Genomic DNA, 25212 nt, shown 5'->3' with positions numbered 1-25212 from the left:
AATCACTAATTACTCTACGCCTGTTACTGTTTGTGAAACAGGAGGCAGATAACGCGATTGTACTGATGATGGCCCTGCCAAGGAGAGACAGATAATAGCTGCTAGATTGATTTATTTATTTACAGTTTCTTATATAGCACAGCATATTCCAGTGCGCTTTACAATTGGAAGCAACAATGATTAAACAAACTGGGTAGATACAACCGACATGGAGGTAGGAGGGCCCTGCTCGCAAGCTTACAATCTATAGACCACGAGCATTTCAGGTAAGGGATTTTCCTATAACTCGATTATAAATAGATGAGATGAATCTGACACTTGAGAAGACTCCTCGGACACTTAGAGCTGCCATACAGGGCCATAATTACACCTTTGTGGACCCCATAGCAAAATTTGGAAGGGGTTGTGTCGTCTGATGACCATCCGATCAGAGAGGAGTGGCCAGCCATTATCGGAGTAATACAGTATTTTATATAGAAATAAAGTCCCTCTAGCAGGACATAAACTGTAGCATTATCTTTATCGCAGTAAGGAGAGGAAAGGCAGACATGGAGTAGGGGTGTTAGGATTGGGAGGGGAAGGGGCAACAGAATGTGTCCTGAGACTGGGAGCAGGGAAGAAACAGCAGACTGGGAGTAGAGTGGTGGACCTATGAGGGAATAGAATAACAGACTAGGAGATGGGGTGCTGGAAATGGGAGGAAGGGTGCTGGAACTGGAAGCAGGAATGCTGGGACTAGGAGGTTACAGACTAGCACACTGGGAGATGTGATGCTGTGACTGGAAAGGGGAGGAATAGCAGACGAGGATCAGAGCAGCGGCTAGATGCCCTTCAGTAACATGTGGCATGCGAAGCATGATGAATTGCAATGAGTTTACAACAGAATTATCACTAGTGATAAATATGTAATGATAAATAGGCCCAAAGCAACCTCACCAGTAATTACTATACAGTACCTCTGATTTTCGCCATAAGGGAAGTCCAAGTGTCTGCTGCAGGGCTTGGACCTTGTTATTGTACCTGGACCAACTTTGAATCAAACTAATTTCATCCATCTACAAGAAAAAATAAATGAATAATTACAATCCATGCAGAGTCCTTGGCTGGACACACTCGGAAAACTGGGCAATGCGCCCTTGTGTCTGGAAACGCCATCCAACCCAGTCCCTCCCCACAAACGCCTCTGCGCAGCTTCCTGCACATCGGGAAACTGCACAGAGGGTCGCATATGACAGTGGTTCTAAAGTTTGGTCCTCAGGGACCCCCAGCAGTTCACATGTTCCAGGTCTCCACACAAAATCACAGGTGAAATAATAAGGCCAACCTGTGAGCTTTTAAAATGTGTCAGTGAGTAATGAGTGCACCTGTGCACCTGTCGGGGCCTGGGGGTACTTGAGGACCAAGGTTGAGAACCAGTGGCATATGTGCATAATTGCCTACCCTCCCGGAATGGACGGGAGGGTCCCCCTCCCGGCCCCCCGGGAAGGTGGGCAAGTCTCCCGCATTTTCACTACAGCCCGGCTCCCCCCTTCCCCGCGGTATAAAACCCCGAATTTCGTGGGTCCGCGGGGAGGGGGCGGGGCTAAAATTATGCATTCCGCGTAATTTCACATCATTTTAGCCCCTCCCACCATCCACGGACCCTCAAATTGTTGCAGCTGCCAGTCATGGTGACGGGGCTTAGTGACGTCAGCCTCGTCCCGCCCCCAAAACGTAGCCTCTTCCCGCCCCCCTCTCATTCCTCTCCGGGCTTCTCCCGGAGAGGAATTTTAAGAAGTCGGCAAGTATGCATATCAGACTCTTGCTAAAAGTCTTCTATAACCGTAGTAGTATAACAGGCTCATCATCTTCAGAATCCATATGTAAAAATATATCCTTTTGTGACAGTCTCATCTCAACCATATATAAGTTTAATCGTATCATTATTGGTACAAATAATCATGAAATAAATTGGGAAATAATAATAATAATAATAATAATGATATTTATATAGCGCTTTTCTCCCAATAGGACTCAAAGTGCTTCACACATTGTCTTTACAGCTCGAAATACAAAACAAGCTTAACAGTAGATGTCATTGAAATGCTTGAGTAAATAAGTATGTCTTTAGTCTATTTTTAAAGGATTCTATAGAGGGCGCTTCTCGCACTGTGCGAGGAAGAGAGTTCCACAGAGTTGGAGCAGCAAAGTTGAAAGCTCGACCCCCAGATGAATTCAGGGAGATTCTGGGTACTGTTAGTAGTCCTTCTTCAGTGGATCGTAGTAATCGAGTAGGACAGTAAGGGATCAGCAGCTGTTGCAGGTACCTTGGGCCCTGGTCATGTAGGGCCTTGAAAGTGAGTAAGCCAATCTTGAAAACGATTCGCCATTTTACAGGTAGCCAGTGAAGGGCGTAGAGAATGGGAGTTATGTGGCAGGAGCGGGGCTGGTTAGTTAATAGTCTGGCGGCTGCATTTTGTACCAGCTGCAAGCGGTGCAATTCTTTTGCTGGAAGACGCAGGTAGAGAGCATTGCAGTAGTCTAGTCGTGATGATATAAATGCATGTATGACTTTAGGAAGGTCTTCTGAGGGAATTAAATGCTTGATTCTGGCTATGTTTCTCAGATGAAAGAATGAGGATTTGATTGTGGCTGACACCTGATGTTTAAGTGTCAGGCCATTATCCAGGACAACACCAAGATTCCGCACATGATCAGAGTTTTTTAGTGCTGTGCCCCCCAGCTTAAGACCTGTCAGTTGGCTATGCTGCCGTCTTGTCCTGTGATTTATCATCAGGACTTCTGTTTTATCTGGGTTCAGTCTCAGCCAACTGGCACTCATCCACTCCTGGAGCTCAGCTAGGCAGCCATTTAAGGTTGTTATTGTGTTATCGGTGCCTGGAGCAAAGGACAGGTACAGTTGGGTATCATCTGCATAGCAGTGGTAGACCAGGCCGTGACGTCTGATTATGTCACCAAGTGGAAGCATGTATACTGCAAAAAGCATGGGAGATAGTATAGAGCCCTGTGGGACACCACAAGACAACGGCACTGGTGGTGAAGAGTATACTCCCGATGCAACTCTCTGTGACCTGCCAGCGAGAAATGATTTGAACCAGCTAAGGACTGTGCCACCCAGGCCACAGAAATTCTTCAGGCGCTCAATTAGAATCCCATGGTCAATGGTGTCAAATGCTGCAGAGAGGTCCAGAAGGATTAGGATTGAACAGTCTCCTCTATCCCTTGCATTTAGAAGATCATTGAGCACACATACCAGAGCTGTTTCTGTGCTATGTCTTCTCCTGAATCCTGACTGGAATGGATCATAAATGTCATGGGTTAACAGGTGGGTCTCTAGTTGAGTAGCAACCACTTTCTCAATAACCTTTCCTAGAAAAGGAAGATTTGATACTGGCCTGTAGTTGGTCATGCAGTCAGGGTCTAAATTAGATTTTTTAAGAAGTGGTCTGACTATTGCTTCCTTTAGTGGTTCGGGAAAAACGCCTGTCTGCAAAGAGCATTGAACTATTTTTGCAAATGCAGGGCCGATTATTTCCATACACCCTAAAAGAAGCTTGGATGGGGCAGGGTCCAGATCACAGGAGGAGGGACGCAACAGTCTGGAAATTCCAGCAATGTATTGTACATCCACTTAGTCACAGATGTCCCATGAAGGCAAGTGTCTTAAACTGGCAGGCTTGGTCTGTTGGAACTCCTTTGGTGTCACTGTGGGGATTCCAGCCCGGATGATAGATACTTTATCTGCAAAGAATTTGGCAAACTCATTGCATCTTGACTGCGAGAGGGTTACATCAGGCTGCAGGCATGCTGGTTTGCAAAGCATCTCCACTGTACGGAAAAGCTGAGCGGGCCTATTTTTTGCTGTCATGATCTCATTTGAAAGGAACACTGTTTTCTTGCGGGTGATTGTTGATTGGTATATTCCAATGTGTTTGATTAGATTTAATTTATCCTCTGCCAGGTTTGTCTTCCTCCATCGTCTTTCAAGTATACGACCCCTTTTCTTGAGCTCACGAATACTGTTGTCAAACCAGGGAGCTTGATGGTGTGGTTTGCAGGGTCGAATACGCAATGGGGCTATAGTATCCAGTGCCTCTGTCACAGCCCTGTTATAAAAATGGACTAGGGAACATGGATCTTTACAGGTCCCCATCACTGCTGAGAGGTTCATGTTAGCTGCCATGGCCTGAGGAGTCATAGCCCTCCTTGGGCGATATTTGGTCAATTCCATGGGCACAGATCTATTTTGAGGGGTTGCGACTGAGAACCATATTGAGTGGTGGTCTGACCATGTGACTGGGTTTATCTTTAGGTCAGATACTTCTAGTCCAATCTGGAAGACAAGATCAAGAGTGTGGCCACTTTTATGTGTAGCAGAGGGGATGACTTGAGTGAGCCCGAGAGCATTCATTGTGCACATGAGATATAGATGTTGGCAAACATCTCCTGAGAACTGGACACAATTACACAGAATAAATAAAAGATCCATCTACCGGAAAAATAAAGAAAATGTATTTCAAATAATTTACAGATGGGGATTATGTTCCCGGCAAACTCCACAAAATCAATCCAATCAGCTATAATTGATGCTGGAGGGCGGCCGCGTGTGGCCAGGAACCGTGATAAATATCGGATAGAGGAGCTTTAAAATAAACAATTCTGGAATGACATACACAATTTAATTTACAGAATCACAGAAACACCAATCCCAAAATGTATTTCTTTTCACTGATAACCCATCTACTGCCAAATTCGAAAGGACCTTTAACCACCCCCAAAAATTCCTGTGCTCCTCCAAATTATAATTTGCCTCACACTGGAAAAACAGAGATTCCAACACTGCAAAAAGCATCCAAGATATGAGAATTATATCATCTAGAATCCAAAGATAACAAACTATATATTATATATACTTATGACAACTTTTTTGTGTTCCTGCTATGAACAATTTGTTCCAAATATGGCAAACTAGACTATATACATATATTCATTATAAATAAAGTTCCCTTTCACCACATCCTTGTCATTTTCATATTTTATTTACCTCAATGATTTGTATAACCACTCCCACCCCCCCGACCTGGTACCATTAATAGGTAACCTCGATGGTGTGTAACAATCTTCAAGAGAACCATCAATGGTTTAACCCACCAATGGTCATCCCTGCTTTTACAATTCACTAGGCTGTAGGCCATTGACAGCCCCAAGGCTTCACAGGAGTGTCAAGGGGCGGAGCTAAGCTCTGTGTCCCAGCACTTTGTTAAAAAAAAAAAAAAACATTGATGGTGGGACATCATCGGGTTCTCCTCCATTGATGGCAACAGTATTCAACTTTGGTCATAGTCCATCGATGATTTTGCCTCTTTGATGGTCGATGGTCATCTCTAATCTGGGCTTGGTTTCTCCGGCCATCTGATTTTTCTGGTACTCTGTCTCTTTTACTAATAAATATATTGGATTTCAGCAGGAACCTGGGGACAATTGAGTTAACAGCAATCACAGCTCATTTTCGTGAAAAGGCAGCTGCTAAAAGTGAAGAGTCCACCACCCTAGTTACTAATCTTTAGCAGAAATAAATGGCTTACAATACTTCTACAGTTCTAAATGGGCCCGACTGGCCTGTGCACATTGCATTGTCTAATGGGCAATGTGTTTGTTATTTTCACATCTTGGATTTCACTCACATTTGACAAATTAACCAGAACTCGGAGTCCCAAAAAAATGTTTATAGGGTGTTTTTTAACAAATGACGTTGTTATTAAAAGAGAGCGCTGCAAAGCTGATCATCAAGTAGCAGTTTCAGCTAATTACGGGGCTTGAGTAAGATTTACTTGTTCATGTGTCATTTCGTCCCTCTGGAAAAATGTGTTTCCATTATGTATTTATAAGGTGACAGCAGCTCAGGCTGTACTGTAATGGAGTGATAAGTGTCAAACCATCTCCTATATTTTTCTATTTATTAGGCATAAAGGGGCTGCTGTAGTAGGTTACTGTGCTATTTCACTATATATACGCCCCATACACATTAGCTGATCCCCGTCAATGCCGATATTGGCGGCGGAGTGCCGGCATCTGCAAGTGCATATGCAATTGCCGATGCCTCTTTGCAGCATCACTTTACTGCACAAATCTGCCTTTAAATGAACTCCCAAATGTAATGTTCGTGGATAGTGTAATACTTGTGGCTGCATTGTGTAACATTTGTGCATAGTGTTATGTTTGTGCATAGAGTAATATTTGTGCATTGTGTAATGCTTGCATACCCTCCAACTGTACCGATTTAGCCGGTACAGTACCATTTTTTTACGATCTGTACCGGTTAAATCAAAGTGTACCGAATGTAGCGTTTTTTTAGGCATCTGAGGTACTGTACACAGTGGCAGTGGTGGCTGCAGAGCGTCCAATCACAGCGCAGGGGGGTGGGAGGCGGCGCTTCAATCCACTGCTCTCAAGGGTGATTAGCAGTAACTGCAGCCCAGCCTCCGCTCCTGAGTGACAGCTCCTATGGCCAATCGTCACTCCACCCACCCTGCCTCTCAGCTGCGGACCAGCAAACGGTTCCCGAGTCCCGACCAGACCTGCGCAGTGTGTACTCTCCATTCCAAGATTGCAGGCACCGGCGACCCGACGGCTGAGGCAGCTGGAGCGAGCGGGTGACCGGCTGGTCCAGGTTGCTTCAGAATACAAGCCGAAAGCAGCTCTCTGGTCAGTGTTAAAACTGTGTAACACACCTAGTCACTCACCAACCATTATATGCAAAGAAGCGGAACAATACATACATGAATCCTATGCTCCTGTAACTACTGACATACTGTATACACCCATTTCTGTTATCCTCTCCCCAGTCGGGTGTCTTCCTCACAAGTCTGACTTATTGAATATTTTTTTTGGTGCATTATTATTATTATTCATGTCACTGTTGATGACACGCCCATTTTACCCATGGCCACTCCCTTTTGCCACGCCCCTTCCTAATGTGTACCGATTTTTGCCCATCAAATGTTGGAGGGTATGTGTTTGCACATGGTACTGTATTAAACAGGCACGTTTAGCAACAGTAAATCTGCTGAAAACCAGATCCAATCACAATCAGTTCCGCTGCCCCAGAAGCAGCTATGGTTTCACATTGTAAGCCCTGTGTCACTTGTGCTTCCTCAATATATATTGTTTATCTGCAGAACACAATGTCAGGACAGGTCAGGAACATAAATGTTGGTATTATGTGAAACATGAATCAGAGACTCACAGAACGGTCTCCTCGGAAGCACAATCATAGCCTGCTTTATATCCTCTCTGGCTTTCCAGTTTATTGTTTATATACCAGCATAATACAGTGCAAGTATATATCATACTTGCCTACTTTTGAAAACTAGTTTCAGGGAGATTATAGTTGGTAGTAGAATTTTGCACAGCGCCCCATTGAGGGGGCGTGTCATGCTCCACCCAAAGGCGTGTCTAGTTCCATATATGGAGAGATTGTGAAAAAAGATTGTGAACGTGGCACCTAGAAGCGTAGGTGTGTACTGCTACATCTGAGAGGAATCTTTTAAAATGACACATATACAAATGTAGATAAGCCACAAAGCAGTTAGTAACAGCTACTATACGTGTTAAAATGCTGGGAAATGGTGCTGATAATTCAATGTAAATGTATCTGTCTCTCATCCCTTTTGTCCCCAAAAATGTAACAGTGTAATGTGGGCAAGATTAAATGAGGGAGATTGGTAGACTAATGAGGGAGAGAGGGGGGATTGCTGCTATTTCAGGGAGTCTCCTGCAGAATATCCCAGAAGCGCGCCTGCAGTGCAGTGACATTTTCAGGGGTGTGACTGTGGCCTAATGAAAGAGGGCATGCATTATATTTGCGGCTCTCCCGCGAGGCCATGCCCCATTTTCGCCGCTGTGGGGGCATACCCAGCAGCTCCGTGAGCGGCTGGCTATGCCCCCGGCCCCTCCGCCTGCAAGAATAGACGCTGTGCCCATCTAATCACTGATGACAGGGTGGGCTTCCAACTGCCTCCTCCCCCACGGGAAACTATCGGCCGTGGGAGGGACACAGGAACGTCCCAAAAAATCGGGACAGTATATATATAGTTACTGGGTAAAGCGGCACTCCCAATGCTTGTATGGGAAACTGACAAGCTGTAAGTCGGTGCCCCCCACTGAAGAACCGGAATACCTCCGGAGGATGTATGGACTGGGTTGCGGAGGTACTCAAAGTACAATACAAAATACCAGGAGACTGGAAATTTTCAGTCTCCTGGTATTTTGTATTTTATATATATATATATATATATATATATATATATATATATATATACAAAGAAGAGAAGAAATGAAGCGCACAAATCAGCAATAAATTTATAAATATTTACTTGTATATATGCTGACATACATTGGGTTAAAATCTGAAAGCTTGCCGTGTGAGCAGGGCCAAACAGCCGGACCAGGCGCCGATGTATATATATATAAAGTCACTTTTAGGGCCAGCACGCCTCTTACTCACATCTGCGGTGGTGCCTTCCCTGGTTTCCCAATGCAGGATTCCAATATACGAAGCTTGTGGGGCGGCACTCACTCGAACAAAATAGACTCAAATACAGGAGTATAAGTCATATTATATTAAGTCACTTATATTATATTAAGTCATATTAACTCACTTATACTCCTGTATTTGAGTCTATTTTGTTCGAGTGAGTGCCGCCCCACAAGCTTCGTATATATATATATATATATACATACAGGCGGCTGTTCCAGGAGTATGTGACCCCTACAACAGACAGGCGGCACTCACGGGCGTTGGTTGTATCCAATTTTTATCAAAGGTTAAATGGTGATACAAGGCATTCAAAGCATGGTCGACGTTTCAAAGCCGTGTCGGCTTTTTCCTCAGGACGTGTGCTTTAGAAAAGTGCTGATAGCACTTTTCTAAAGCACACGTCCTGAGGAAAAAGCCGTCACGGCTTTGAAACGTCGACCATGCTTTGAATGCCTTGTATCACCATTTAACCTTTGATAAAAATTGGATACAACCAACGCCCGTGAGTGCCGCCTGTCTGTTGTAGGGGTCACATACTCCTGGAACAGCCGCCTGCAGCACCGGGGCACCTTAAACTATCGACGAGAGTGCCGGACAATCCATCTCCTTTTTTATATATATATATATATATATATATATATATATATGCATCGTTTTAGAATAAGGACATAACCAGTCCCTGCTAATACTTTGCAAAGAACAAACTGGGATGAACACATTGTACTGCTCCAGGGAACATCCTCTGTGTATAACAGTGCATCATTTTTATTAAATATTCTTGTGACTTAACTTAAGTATCCGTTGCCAGAATCCACAGCCCCTCAGGCATATTCTTGCAGATACAGTAGGCAGAGCTGCCCCAATCTCAGCACACAGCTGTTTCTGAATTGATGCACATGACACCTATTTACAGTACTGATAGCCTGGCACTGCCGTGCGAATGTGTGAAATATGCGCAATGCATATGGGTGTATGCTCAATTCTGCATTAGCCCCATTGTATATATAAATATGAGGCACTGTCTTACAAATGTATTTAGTGATAATTATTTAATTTTAAATATGCATTTCTGCGATGTTGGCTTATTTATGTCAGCAGGTACTGTATATTCCAGAAGCTTGCAGACACTTTAAATCACTACGTGATTTGGCCCCGATTTTACCCAATTTTGGCATTTCGGACAGAGAATTTGGGTAAATTGGTCCAAATCGCAAGTGTATGACATCCGATCGGATCCGATATGGGGTCCCATGCACATCGTATCAGAGTTGGGTGGGATGCAGATAAGATAAATCTCATGTGGTACTTGTTTCCTAGCACGGCCACAATCGCGGGCATCGGGTGTCATTTTTAGTGGTCTGCGACGCGACCAACGCGATGCCCCCGATTTTCCCATTGAAATGCATTGAAAAAAGTCAATATCGCGTGGTATGCGGCTAAAAAAGGCTTAAATGGTCCAGACGCGATGCCCCCGATTTCCCCATAGGGAACAATGTTAAATGCCTTAATTTACTCGCGATGCCCCCGATTTCCCATAGGAATCAATGTTAAATGGCTCAATTGACCCAAATCATCATAGGGAACAATGGTAAATGGGCCAGAAAACCCAAAAAACACCCCATAACAGTGAAATGTCCCCCCAAAAGTAGTTGACGCCACCCCACGATCAATGCGAACCCGAAGCGTGGCGAGTGCAGCGAGCCCGCAAGGGGCGGCGGTACGCGTCCTCCGACCTTTTCATACCCCCACTATCCACGTCGGCGTGGAGTTGAGAATAGAATAGTGTGGCGAGCACAGCGAGCCACCGAGCCCGAAGCGCGGCGATCGCAGCGAGCCACCGAGCCCGAAGCGTGGCGAGTGGACGCGGATACCTTCACAGGTAAACGCGGCCCTTTGCGGGCTTCACAGGTATCCGCGTCCCCGCGCGAGGCTCGCTGCGCTCGCCACGTTTCAGGCTTGGTGGCTCGCTGCGCTCGCCACACTATTCTATTCTCAACTCCACACCGACGTGGATAGTGGGGGTATGAAAAGGTCGGAGGACGCGTACCGCCGCCCCTCGCGGGCTCGCTGCGCTCGCCACGCTTCGGGTTCGCGTTGATCGTGGGGTGGCGTCAACTACTTTTGGGGGGACATTTCACTGTTCAGCTGTGTTTTGGGGGTTTCTGGCCCATTTACCAGTGTTCCCTATGATGATTTGGGTAAATTGAGCCATTTAACATTGATTCCTATGGGAAATCGGGGGCATCGTGGGTAAATTGATGCATTTAACATTGTTCCCTATGGGGAAATCGCAGGCATCGCGTCGGTACCATCGCACCCGATTTTTCCTCACGATGCCCACGATCATGATCGTTGTGGCCGTGCTAGGAAACAAGTACCTCTCATGTGTAGCCATCAGTGACACTATGCATCCCATATAGTGCGTGGTGCAGTGGGCACGGAGCAGGGTGCAGCTAATCGCCGGTGGAGGGGAGATTTGAAAAATGTTGTGCATGGGCAAAAGCCTGGCTTGTATTGGCTGGCCAAGGCTGCACCTCCCATTGGGACTGTCTGTCATGGGGTGATTGGCAGGGGGGGGGGACCCTGTTATTAGTACATACCTCACAACTTTATGCGGTCCCTAGTTGGGACTCCCACACAGCCTGCTGTGTGTGGGTCCAAAAAAAGGCATGGCTTCAAACAAAGTGGGTGTGGCTTTGCCAGATGCCTGCGAAAGAAAAGCCACACCCCATTTTTGCTGCTGTTGGAGCATGACCAGCTCTGTATTAACTGCTGGCCATGCCCCCTGTGTTTTCCTTAAATAGACAATTTTGCATGAGCACAGTGTCTATTCACTACTGCTCTGGGACGCTGTTGGATGCAGGACCATCCATAGACTTCCTGGTTTCGAAAGAGTGAAAGCTGTCAGAGCTGAATTTACTGCTAGGCAACCTAGACGCTCACTTAGAGCGTGGTGGGTCCCAAGGTGCTCATCAATGGGCCCCCTGAATCCGGCTCTGATAAAATAGGCGAAACTGTTGGGTTGTCCATGGCCGGACCACCCCATTTGCCGTTTGGAGCCGGAGTTGCTGGTTGGGGGGGGAGTGGCGCCTCAGGGAGGGTGCAAAGTCTCTGTCAGCATACAGACAGAGGCCATAATCCCCCGTGGCAATGAGTGTGTAATCCCCCCCTGGCAAAAACAGGGTAACCCCCTGGCAATGAGCTTGCAACCCCTGGCTACGAGCATGTAACCCCTGTCATCAAGAATGTTACTCCTGACAACATGCATATGTAAGTAAGTAAGCTACACCTATGTGGCATAATATGTAATAGGCATTACAGTGTGTGTGGTATAATATGTAATGGGCATTATGGTGTGTGGTATAATATGTAATGGGTATTACTGTGTGCGGTATAATGTGTAAGGGACGTTGCGGTTTGTGGCATAATGTGTAATGGGCATTGTGGTGTGTGGCATAATGTGTAAGGGGCATTATTATAAGGTAAAAATATGACAGATAATGCCAAGGAATGAATCAGGAGTGAATATGTAGTGCTATGTATTGTTTGAAGAAGAGGCTCCAAACCGGTTTCTTGCCTAAGGCCCAATGAGGTCTAAATTCTGCTCTGCAAGCTATACGGATACAAGAGTGCTTGTCTGAGTGCAAGGTGTGCGGGGCATGCCATGATATACCTTGGGTCACATACTTATGCACACAACGCCACCAAATGTTGCCCTTCTGAATCTGCCCCCACATTTCCCTAGAAGACATACAGATGGGGCCACTCTCAGCATTGCTGCCAGACCACCATCCACAGGTTTCTGGTGGATGGCAATCTGGTGGACAGGGATGGGCATGGACGCGTGAGCAAAGAATGGGGCATGCGAGCATCTCCATGTGCGCAAAACCCATTCTGGCGCAGGGTGTGGGGTGGCGTAATAGGAGCCACTCTGCTGAGAGCGGCTCCATCTGTATAAATTAGATAATAAAGGCTTGTATCATGTCAATAGGTCAACAGTAATTAGGTTGACAGTCAATACTATTGGTTGACATGCAAAAGGTTGACATGCACTTGGTCAACATAGACAAAAGGTCAAAACAAGCAATTGGTCGACATGACCATGACACATGAAAAGGCACAAATACTTTACGATACACATATGATACACATGACATACAATTGGGAACAGTAAAGTGTGACGAGCGCAGCGAGCCATGTGAGTGTACTTGTTACAATATTGGGGTCGACAAATGTTGAAATAGACACAAAAAATGTGAAAGCCCCACATCAACCTTTTCCTGTGTTGACCATATTTATGTCAACCTTTTCCTTGTGTCGGCCTTTTGTCCATGTTAACCTAATGTATACAGGACCGGTGCAAGGCACCGGAGCGCCCCAGGCGAGTCGGGGTGGGGGCGCCCCGGTGCCGGGGGAGGGGTACCTGTCCTGCGGCGCTGTCCGGTGCCGGGGGAGGGGGGTACCTGTCCTGCGGCGCTGTGTATTTAAAGCTGGCGGCGGAGGCAGCGGGGGTCCCTGCAGTCCATTAGAAATAACGAGCGATATCCGCCGGGCTATGCGGAAGCGCCTGCTGTTGTGAAAACACTGGCAGCACGCTGATTGGCTGAGATCAGCGTGCGCCGTGCTGCCAGTGTTTTCACAACAGAAGCGCTTCCGCATAGCCCGGCGGATAGCGCTCGTTATTTCTAATGGACTGCAGGGACCCCTCGCTGCCTCCGCCGCCAGCTTTAAATACACAGCGCCGCAGGACAGGTACCCGGGCGGCACGGGGGGGGGCAAAATGCCGCCCTCCAGCGGCCGGCGCCCTAGGCAAATGCCTAGATTTGCCTAGTGGTGGCGCCGGCCCTGAATGTATATGGACTTTTTTTCTGTGTCAACCTTTTCTCTGTGGACCAATAGTGGTGAACCTGTTGACCTTGTTACTGTTACCCTAATGATCCACACCCTACAGCAGGCATTTCCAAACTCTGGCCCTCTAGCTGTTGTGAAACTACACATCCCAGCATGCCTAGCATTTCCTAACATAAAAACTGTGGCAAGGTATGATGGAACTTGTAGTTTCACAACAGCTGGAGGGCCATAGTTTGGACATTCCTCCCTAAAGACTTACTATACAGTATACATAAATTGTGTGAGTGCAATTTCAAGTACTTGAAGTATATTTACTACGATCCTTGCCCTTAATCCTTTGCTTCCTTAGTTACCAGAAATGTACTTGGTGTTCAGTAAATAAAGGACTAAGCAGTGAAAAAAAAACCTCTGGTTCATTCTGGAATGCCGGGATCCTAAAGTCCTGTGTTAGATTTCAGCAGATATATAAATCACAACACTACAGACAAACATTTCCGACGTTACCAGAGTTCCACTAGACGGGAGGACTGAACTACATGTAGGTCTGGCCATAGCCTGTCCTGTACAATGAATGATCTACTGTATGTTGTGTAAAGAGCAAGCGGAACAGACACTAATCATAAACCCTGCACTGTCTATAAGCATTTCATTTCCACTCCATAAATGCTTATAAAGAAAGTCTAGTATATGAACAGAAGTGCAGTGAGAGCCCATACCTGGCTGCTGCTGCTGCTGCTGCTGCTGCTGCCTTGTTAGTTATGACAGGTTGCCATGGGGTCAGTACAGCAAGCAGCAGGTGCTACACTAGGGAATCCCAGTGCCTCCTATATACAGTACAGTATATTGCTGTACTTAGACAATGTGCTTCCTAAAGCTTATAGTTACTTTATAGCATGCTCTGCTCAGGAGTTAAGTAGGTAGTAGGGTAATAATAAATGCTATTACAATTATAATTGCGCCTCAGATTTGTGATGCCATGATCAGAGGCATAAGGTCATCCAAGTTGCCCGGAGGCAAGTTTAAATTTGGTACCTCAGCCCCTTAAAAAAAATTGTATGATGTTCATACAGAGATATAAGCACAAACAAGTGTATTAAATTATTTTAGAATGTAATTTGCATAAATATGCTTGTTTGTGCTTATATCGGCGTGTTAACGGCATCTGGCCCCCCACTTGTCCCCTTTTCTAATTTTTCCGTTGTATTTCTGTAATATTGTTAAAAAAGTCCCCCCCCCCCCCAAAAAAAAACCCCAACCCCTTGAGTGTAACAGGTCTCCTCTTTGTTTCCCCCCCCACACCCCCCCGGTTTGTAGTAGGTGGGGCTCTTGCGGGGCAAAAAGGGGGCACGGCCTAACATTATACCACGCACCATAATGCCCATTGCACATTTTATCGAACTTTGTACTACCCATTACACATAAAGCCCACATGCCGTAATGCCTCACATGATGCCCATTACACACTATATAACAAACCGTAATGCCCATTACATACAATATAACAAACCGTAATGCCCATTATACATTTGACACATAAGTGCTACTTACCTACATTCTCATTGCTAGGGACTTCATGTTCAATACCAAGGGGCTTAATGCTCGATGCCAAGGGGCTTCATGCTCGGTGCCAAGTGGAGCTGAAATTGCTCGATGCCAAGGGGGACTGAAATTGCTCTTTGCCAATGGGGACTGAAATAGTTTGTTGCTAAGGGGGACTGACATAGCTCATTGCCAAGGGGGACTGAAATTGCTCATTGCCCAGGGGGACTGGAATTGCTTGTTACCAAGGGGGAATGCAGCCCGCTCCCCCACCCACTCAGCTCTTCCGCTCCCCGATGTGCCCGGCTGAGCCAGTGTCGTTCGCTGCTATTTTCAATTCACAAGTCTCCAGCTGTACCGCTAGCCAATAGGCGCTCGTAGTCTGATTGGCTGCTGGACCGTAAGCACCTATTGGCTAGCAGTCCAGCGGGAGACTTTAATTGAAAATAGCGGCGGACTCCAGCGGGGCACAGCGGGGAGTGGGGCAGCTTGGGGAGCAGGGGACTACGGGAGCGGGCGAGCAGGGCGGGGGAGCCGGCGGAGGAGCTTGAGTTGCACGGCTCCGGTGCCCAGTGATATTTCGGCGCCCGGAGCTCGTGCTCTGCCCTCCCTACACCCCTGTGCATAAAGACACATCTTGTTATGGCTGATGGCTTACCATATGTTTGCAAATGTATGTAACTGAGTTTTCTGTATTTTCTATTATGTAAGATGCAGTGGTGTTTATAATGGGTAGAATGTGCATCCCACCCTGGGACACACTGGCACACACTGCACCCATTTTTTTACTTACCTATCCAGAGTTCTGCGATGAAGGCAGCAGCGCTACCTGAATCAACCAAAGAATGGCCGCTGCTCCATTTTTTTGGAGGTTTGCACATGCACAGTAGAGTTCTCTAATATACATAGTCTGTCCAGAAAGTAATGAGAAGTTTGGAAGGCATTAATCGGAACATCCTAGAGTGCAGTTTGTCTACGTTCTAAGGAGGAAATCCTGTTTCATTCACTCCCCTGCACATTTGCACAGGGGAGCATTGGTGTGCGACTGCACATGCGCAAACACATTTGATGCAAGCGGGCGTGGTGAACTGCTTGTCTGCTGTCCTGTTCGCACCCAGCAGGGCGGACAGGGGGCGCGGGGTGGCGGCGAGTGGTGGGGAAGGGACGGGACGGGGTGGGGGTAGCTGACGTCAATGGATGTCAGCTGACCGCCCTCTTTCCGTACAGGTAGCCCACAGATCTAAGACACCAGAGAGTGTCAACCAAAATGACCGTAAAAACAGTGTCCTTTCAGGCAGCGTTTGATCCGGGGGAACAAAAAGAAGTCAGCCGGGGCCAGATCTAGATGGTAGGGTGGTTGAAGTAACATTGTCATGTTTTATTTGGCCAAAAATGCCCTCACTTGAGCAATGTGTGACTTGGCGCATTGTCACGATGGAGCTGAAGATGGCACTCTCCATGTGGACAAAGAGTACCCTGTTTCTCAAGGGATTAAGCGTTCCAGTTTAAAATGCACTGTTGACAGTTTGGCCAGTAGGTAGAAATCCCTTTGAGTCCAAAAAGACAATGATCATGAATTTGGTCTTCGAAGTGCTCAATCGGCCCTTTTTGGGTTAGGCAAATGGTGTGTGCAACTCTGCACGTACTCAAAGATTCCGGATTTGTCACCTGTTATCATTCAAAAAAAATCAGGCTCACTTTGCACACGCTCCAAATGTTTGCGGGAAATCACCGCACGCTTGTCTTTTTGATTATGAGTCAAAACCTTGGGGGCTGATCAAGCACACACCTTTCGTCTCGCTACGTCATTTGTCAAGATCTCATACACAGTAGCTTTTGGAAGTCCCAACCTTTCTGCTATGATTCCAACACTCGGTTAGACATTCAGTGATCAAAATATTGCACACTTTGTCCACATTTTTGCTAATTTCAGCTTGTTGAAGCTCGTCCAGAGCAGGGGCGGGCTGGGCGGGGGGGGGGGGGGGGGGGGGCAGGGTGCCATGTGCACATGTCGGCTAAAAAAACAGTGAAAAAATCATGTCGACCTAATGACAATCGACCTAAAACCATGTCGACCTTAAGTCATGTCGACCTTGAGCCATGTCGACCTTTAACCCTGTCGACCTTGGGGCCAGTCGACCTTCCACGGTCAACCTAATGACAGTCGACCTAAGTCTGGTCTGACAGATGACCGATTCCCGACCCTATATATATATATAGAGAGAAAATGGGGTATCAGAGTGCGCCAATTAAATTGCATATACAACAGTATTGTTGAACAAACAGTAGTTAGAAGCAGAATCATAAAATAATTTTTTAATCAGGAATCTTCCAAGAGATGATACAGGCCCAACGCGTTTCGTCAACAGCTTGACTTCATCAGGGGCATTGGAAGCAGAGCAGTACAAAGCAATTTCACACTATATAATTTTCATTGTTTGATTAAAAAACATACAGCAGAAGTTTTCATGCGAAAGGTAAAACCGGAAATGGTTTACGCACTAGGGATCAGCAACATTGATAAAGCATCGCAATCCAATGGTATCCAAAGTTAAATCGCAATTTCAGGGGGAGGGTAAGTATCCCCAATATATAGTAATAGCAGAGCAGAACGGAAGTGAACTCCTGGGATCCAAAATGCTGAATCCAATGCCCCTGATGAAGTCAAGCTGTTGACGAAACGCGTTGGGCCTGTATCATCTCTTGGAAGATTCCTGATTAAAAATTTATTTTATGATTCTGCTTCTAACTACTGTTTGTTCAACAATACTGTTGTATATGCAATTTAATTGGCGCACTCTGATACCCCATTTTCTCTATCTCTAAACCCTGGGTCCTGTCTAACAGGGGGCCCCTCAGAGGTGCTGCCTTCCTCTTTGTGAGGCGCGGTTGGGTTTTTCGGTCATATATATATATATATATATATATATATATATATATATATATATTGTTGAGTTTTAGGAATCATATATCTCTCTTATCCCAATAATAATTATTGAGAGTGAAATATTATATAAAATATTTATTATATCTAGTATTGATATAATAACATATATATTTGACATCTGCAATTATATTTTAATATACTTTACAATACAATATGCAGAGTATTAATCAATCTAATTCCCAAAATATAAGAGTTCTAGACTTGTAATTTTAGCTCAGAAAGTCTGATATTTATTTACAGGCAAAACAAACCATTACAGAATACATTAACACAGTAATTGATGTATATGCTATTATATATATATTTATATACGCCTCCTTGCTTATATTACATAAAATGACATTAAAACAATTGACAGACTTAGACTGCTACGATACTGACATAAATTATATACTTACAAGTTACATGGGCATAGTGACCAGTGAATATCAATAGCTACCTGTAACCAACACTCCAGCCCATTCCTTCTCAGCCGTCCCTCTGATCTGAACTGACTACTAACTATCCATACCTTCCTTATATTACAAACTTCCCCCATTGGGTTTGCCTGTTCTCATGGGATAATGTTGGTTCCCAAGACTTAAGGTGTCATAAACTCTAGTCTTCCTTTGAAGTAACCCAGTTTAAACGGTTGTATCCTGTCCCGCAGTATAACAAGACAATAGCTAGTTTGCATTTGCTAAACATATATAGTCTGTGCTAATTCTATACAAGTTTGACTGGGGGTGAATCAACACATCTCCATCTGCTAACCAGCATGCCTTAGACATTTTGTCTCCCAAATGAATTCAGCTGCATTCGATATGTCACAAAGTGGTCATTCATATTATTCATATTATTTAGCAAAACAAGCCAAACCACAATGTCCAAACATCAAACTCTGATGTCCTAATTATTAAGCTATTCCTGTTTTTATATACACGTACATAATATATACTATGGTTAAAATCACATTACATTAATAATGGTATAAAACAATATCTATACGCCTATATGGTAACAGTCCCCCGCTTGTGACCATGTTGTTTGGTCGATGTGTGAGGACACTTTCCTTGTATTGTTGCTCACAGTGATTTCATGGCTGAGTGCTGTCACCTGTGTGGGTTGCAGTTCTTGGAGACACTTTACATTTGCAGTATGGTGGACGTAGAAGTAGAATTCTTCATAGACACTGTTGACTTGCTTGCAATGTTGATTTACGTGTATAAAGGGAATGTGTGGCCCTTGGAGTGCTGTGGTCTTGATACATTTCTTCACCACAGTTTTGCAAAAACACGTGATAAGCCTCATTAATGCAGTCCTTAGCACGCTCGCTTTGTGCATCCTTTACGATTATCGCTGTGATCGTGACAAGTGTCCTTGCGCGTCCTTTAAGATTATCGCGCTGCAATCATGATAAGTGTCCATGTCTCTCTTTAACCCCAACCTCGTGTGTGACGTTGAATACAGCCGTTGAAACTTTACTTGTTGGTAAGAACATTTATCTTCAGGCATTGGCAGGTAAATGTCTGGGGTAGATTCTAAAGGATCCACTCCGTTTACACTAAATTTCCTCACTGAATAATAATTTACCATTCAGTCTCTGATCTCTTACCTACCTTCCTATATACTATCTTATCTTAAACTAAAATGACCATACACCAGCTAAATCCTATAACTAACAATAATATTTTGATTTGACATATCTATGAAAATATCCTATCAATACAACAAATGACTATGATTTTGCTTCAAACAAATATTAGATATCTGTTAAGAATGGGTTTGGCTATATCTGATTCCTTCCAGTGTTGTGTGATATGCAGCCATGTGCATATACAATAACTACAATATTCCATCTATGCTATTATTCATTCTCTTAGACTTGGTTAAGTCTGTATTAAGAGAATGATCCATCTCAACAACTAACAAAACGTTTCTCCTTTACAATTTGATGTAAGGCATACCATTCTTTGTCTGATATTTAAATTAGTTTGAAGCTTTTTAAGAAGGAAGCGTATATATAATCAGCATATACTCATAAGAAGAAGAAAAAAAAACATACAATATTTACAAGGTATATACAGTTACATAAAACAAATGAAGATCATATGCGTGGGTTGATTGGCGATTAAAAATGTATGTACAAAAGGATTCTGCATACTTGGTGGTGAGAATGATGCACACTGTAAATGGAATGTCCATGTGTCACAGTGTCCTGACAAACAAACAAACAAACAATGATTGCTGTAGTGAGGGGGTTAATGAACTTCTCCTGAAGAAGAGAAAAGGGGATTTTGTCCATGTGTCCAGAAAACAAATAGTTGCTGTAGTTAAACCTTTTCCTTCTCTGAAGGAAAGAGAAAGAAACTAATAAAAAAAAAAAAAATCCTTTGATTTTTGTCCATGTGTCAGTCCTTTTAGAGCTACTGTGGATTCTCCTTGGATGACAAACACAAGCTGTGCAAGGTACTGGCTCTTTGCATAATTGCAGCAATAAAAGGGTTAGTAGAACTTGTTCTTTGGTGTGAATTGGAGCTTCGTTGCTGCTGTGTAGAACTTGTAACCTAAAATTGAAACAAAAAGAAATACAATTACTATTATTGCTATTTACAAACTGGTGTGACAATGCTGCTCTATCTTTTGTGCTATCTACTGGTCCAACATTGCTGGCCATGTTTTCTGGTTTGTACCATTTCTCTCCTCTATGCTGCCAGATGCAGACTTTCCATAACTATGGTTTTTAAGGACTTAATAACTAGCAATGGTTGCTGGTCCGTGGCATTCTTTACTTTCTGTAGTTTTGTGTGTCATTGACAGCACAAACTCTGCTGCATATATGATGCTGGGCAAATTTAACTTGGAAAACTGGGCTGGTTTAACATGTGAGATCCTCTCAAAGCAAACAATGGCTACATTGGGTTTTAAAAGTAAAATAAGTGATACCACCGTCTGACTTGTGTTTGCGCTCCATGAAGTGGTCTGAATCCAGCACTTCTCCATCTGCAGTGCTTGCTGTTCAGTGCGACTCTTCAGCCTTGGAGAATTTTGCCAGCCCTGGAAAATATTCTTGTGGGGAGAGAAACTTGTTAATCCGTGCCGGATACCTTTTGCAGGTTTCAGGAGGGCTTTCTGCCTGTCCAGATCTATAACAAAATTGTTAGGTTTCCAGGGTACAAAAACATATTCATCCTGGTGACACTTTGTATCATTGCTGAAACTTGGTGTGGTGTTTCTAGATTGACACTTTGCATTTGGTCTCTCTGAGAGACTGCAAACATTTGCTCCACCACTAGATGTCTCTAACTGCTGTGTGGGGGTTACAGAGATGGTGTAACCTTTTGTGTGATCATGCATGCTCAAATTCATGCCATTGCTCAGCTCAGACATATTTGTGGCTGAATACATTTGCTCATTTAATTCTGTGACAACTTTACCTACAATTGGAGTGTGTGTATACAAGGTTATTGTCTGTTTCCCTTTCCCTGAGGGCAACACAATTTCTTTTGGCGCAATAGGGACTATGAGAGTGGATTCTGCAGAATCACTCTCCTTCTCATTGTACTTATCTCCCCCCTTAATCAAAACAGTGCAGGGGACATCTCGCATTGCTCCTGCTTTATTTGCAGTAATATAACGTTCTCTCTCTATTACAGAGCCCTGATTAGCATCTGTGACCATTTCAGACTTTGTAGTCTGTTTGTTAATGAGTCCATCTGTGGTCTCATCCCTGCTCCTAACACCTATGCTGGGTGCTTCTGTGATCCCTTCATGAGAGATCTGGGCAGTTTGTTCACAATCTGCCAGAAAATTTACTTTTGTCTCAGAATTCTTCTGAGTACACGTCTTAACCTTTAGGGATTTTAAGAAGGAATGCACCTTTGCATTCATTTTCAGGCATGCCCTCTTGAGGCATGAACCTGATTTCTCTTTAGCTCCTAAAGTAGCAGTTTTGGGCATTTTCCTGAATGCTACTGCAACTTTATGTGAATTCAGCATTGCACACGTTTTGCAATGCTATATTTATGTTTTGTACATAAGATATCCTCCCAATGAGAGTGTCCGGATTCTCAAAGTTAACTCTAATATCTGGTACTAATTATCATTTATTTGGAAATGCTCATTTCCATTGTCTATTTATTCTAGGCCTTTACCATTATGAAGTGCCTATTTAGTAACATACCCCACTGTGATCTTGCAATGTGTCAGCGGGCTAACCAGCCCTTGTGCTGAGCCTAGTAAATATAGTATTAGTTAAAAATATTGCTGAATGATGCCATATATCAATATCTAAGCGTGCACTCCCAGATAATTATAACAATGGAATATCAGTTCTGTTCTACCAATACGTTATTCTAGGTCTACAAACAATGCAAGATAAAAATACACAATAGTATTACGTTTTCCTAGATACATCCTCACTGTGATTCTGTAGGTTAGGTAGCCAGCTTCACGCATCTGCTACTCCTTATAAATATTATAATCATACAATCAGATACCAAAATGTACAAGTCCCGTCCGTGGTCGCCATTGTTGAGTTTTAGGAATCATATATCTCTCTTATCCCAATAATAATTATTGAGAGTGAAATATTATATAAAATATTTATTATATCTAGTATTGATATAATAACATATATATTTGACATCTGCAATTATATTTTAATATACTTTACAATACAATATGCAGAGTATTAATCAATCTAATTCCCAAAATATAAGAGTTCTAGACTTGTAATTTTAGCTCAGAAAGTCTGATATTTATTTACAGGCAAAACAAACCATTACAGAATACATTAACACAGTAATTGATGTATATGCTATTATATATATATATTTATATACGCCTCCTTGCTTATATTACATAAAATGACATTAAAACAATTGACAGACTTAGACTGCTACGATACTGACATAAATTATATACTTACAAGTTACATGGGCATAGTGACCAGTGAATATCAATAGCTACCTGTAACCAACACTCCAGCCCATTCCTTCTCAGCCGTCCCTCTGATCTGAACTGACTACTAACTATCCATACCTTCCTTATATTACAAACTTCCCCCATTGGGTTTGCCTGTTCTCATGGGATAATGTTGGTTCCCAAGACTTAAGGTGTCATAAACTCTAGTCTTCCTTTGAAGTAACCCAGTTTAAACGGTTGTATCCTGTCCCGCAGTATAACAAGACAATAGCTAGTTTGCATTTGCTAAACATATATAGTCTGTGCTAATTCTATACAAGTTTGACTGGGGGTGAATCAACACATCTCCATCTGCTAACCAGCATGCCTTAGACATTTTGTCTCCCAAATGAATTCAGCTGCATTCGATATGTCACAAAGTGGTCATTCATATTATTTAGCAAAACAAGCCAAACCACAATGTCCAAACATCAAACTCTGATGTCCTAATTATTAAGCTATTCCTGTTTTTATATACACGTACATAATATATACTATGGTTAAAATCACATTACATTAATAATGGTATAAAACAATATCTATACGCCTATATGGTAACAATATATATATTGCTTAAGATACAGGAGGTGCATTCTTCTGGAATAAATTGGTGTGCCAAAGTGATCTGTTTAAAATCCAGGATTTTTTACATTAATGCCATACTATTTTATCACCGTCCTCTGTATACTATTGTACAGATACTGTAGTGCATACTTGCCTTGCAGAGATTAAATGGAAGCGTATGTTGTGCAGGCTGTTAAAGTTTATTTGGATTAGATACAACCTGGCTTACAGAAGAACACTCCCTCCTTCGCATGCTATAAAGCACGATAATGATATCTGCCTTTTATATACAGTATAATCGTGGTAAACTATGCATGCATATGCTTGCTTGTTCATTATTACATGCCAAGGTTACATAGCTTAAAGGGAGGTCAGACAGGGGGCACAAACTGTATTTATTAGAGGGATTGATTCACCAAAAAAGTTTTGAGCAGAGGAAACAACACTGAATTCTTTACAATAGTTAATGTGGCCAAGCGGAACAAGTTATTATTATTATATTTCTTTCTTTTCTTTTGTGTGTGGAAAACTGATTATGTTTTCTTATGCAGCCTAAAGCCAGAATTTAATGGAGGGTTTCTTCTGGTGTAACATCAAAGTGCAGTATTGAATGCAGTGTAACTGCGTCAGCTTTTATGTGCGATTAACTAAAAGTGTGTACGTGCATCTCTTTGTCACCCTGCATCTGCGCTTTGGGGGCCTGATACTGGCTGGATCAAAATGCTAAATCTTTCTCTATTGGGCAAAACCATGTGCACTGCAGGTGGGGCAGATGTTACAGATCACTGATAATCATAGTTTATCATCTAGCCAAAATCTCTTGTGCATCTAGTTAAAAGTGACTATTAGAAAATATCTCACCGTGTGTACAGGGCCTTAGATTTGGGTGATTATTTTGTTTTTGTGTTGGGTAAATACTGGCTTCTTTATTCTACACTGCAATGTAGATTTCAGTTTGAACACACTCCACCCAAATCTAACTCTCTCTGCACATGTTACATCTGCCCCACCTGCAGGTTGGGTTTTGCCCATTTGAGAAAGATTTTGCTTTTGCCCCACTCTCTCCCCCTGCTCCAGTATACTCACCCCGGCCGCACGCTCCCCTCCAAGTATCCAATGCTGCACGGATGGCCGTCCTGCTCCCCCGCCCGGTGGAACGCTCCTCCTCTGGCTGTCTGGTCGCTTCTTGAACCCTGCTCCACTATGTGGAGCATACACTGGACACCAATCTTATTTTTAATTTAGTAATATATACATGCCAGCAATGTATATATTACTGACACCACTAGCCACTAATGTATATTTTTCATGGTGACAACATATATTTTGCTGACGCCACTGGCCACCAAATCATTTTTATTATTTTATTATGGCGCCACTGGTCACCAAATCATATTTATTATTTTATTATGGCGCCACTGGCCACCAAATCATATTTATTATTTTATTATGGTGGCAACATATACGTTACCACCGCCAATGGCCACCAATGTATATTTTATTTAGGGTTACCACCCATCTGGGATACTCTGGACAGTCTGGTAATTAAGTCTGTAGTCTGGACAGGTGGTGTTCCCGGACCCAGAGTCGAACTGAGAGGGAGATATGCTGTGTGTGCGCACCGCCGGGAGAGATTGCCATCCCGTTATTATAGCTGGGAGAGATAGAGAGAGACAATCAGGTCTGCACCTCTTTCGTTCCTGCCTGTGCAATGCTCTTGGCCCATCTGACTGGCTGCCGCTCTTACCGTTCTTAAACTCCCCCGTGGCAATGAGCACTTCTTCCCCATGGCATCTAGCATGAAGGCCTTGGCATTGAGCAAGAAACC

The 25212-nt window shown here is 43.7% G+C and overlaps 1 protein-coding gene across 1 annotated transcript in view; it reads right to left on the bottom strand.

Moving 5' to 3' along the window:
- Nucleotides 1-14151, bottom strand: part of LOC146026120 (uncharacterized) — a 72900-nt gene extending 58749 nt beyond the window's left edge. The window contains exons 1-2 of the mRNA XM_083156516.1: nucleotides 14107-14151; nucleotides 957-1055 (exon numbers count right to left, since the gene is read on the bottom strand). Of these exons, the coding sequence (XP_083012642.1) occupies nucleotides 957-1055 (99 nt within the window). The 5' untranslated portion in view covers nucleotides 14107-14151. The remainder of the gene's footprint in view (nucleotides 1-956; nucleotides 1056-14106) is intronic.
- Between the last annotated feature and the right edge of the window lie 11061 nt (nucleotides 14152-25212).

This window comes from Crinia signifera, chromosome 1 (genome assembly GCF_055691185.1).
Source record: "Crinia signifera chromosome 1, ASM5569118v1, whole genome shotgun sequence".
NCBI classification, from domain to species: domain Eukaryota; kingdom Metazoa; phylum Chordata; class Amphibia; order Anura; family Myobatrachidae; genus Crinia; species Crinia signifera.
Note: the sequence above shows the minus strand (reverse complement) of the source record. Positions and strands in the feature narration are given on the sequence as shown.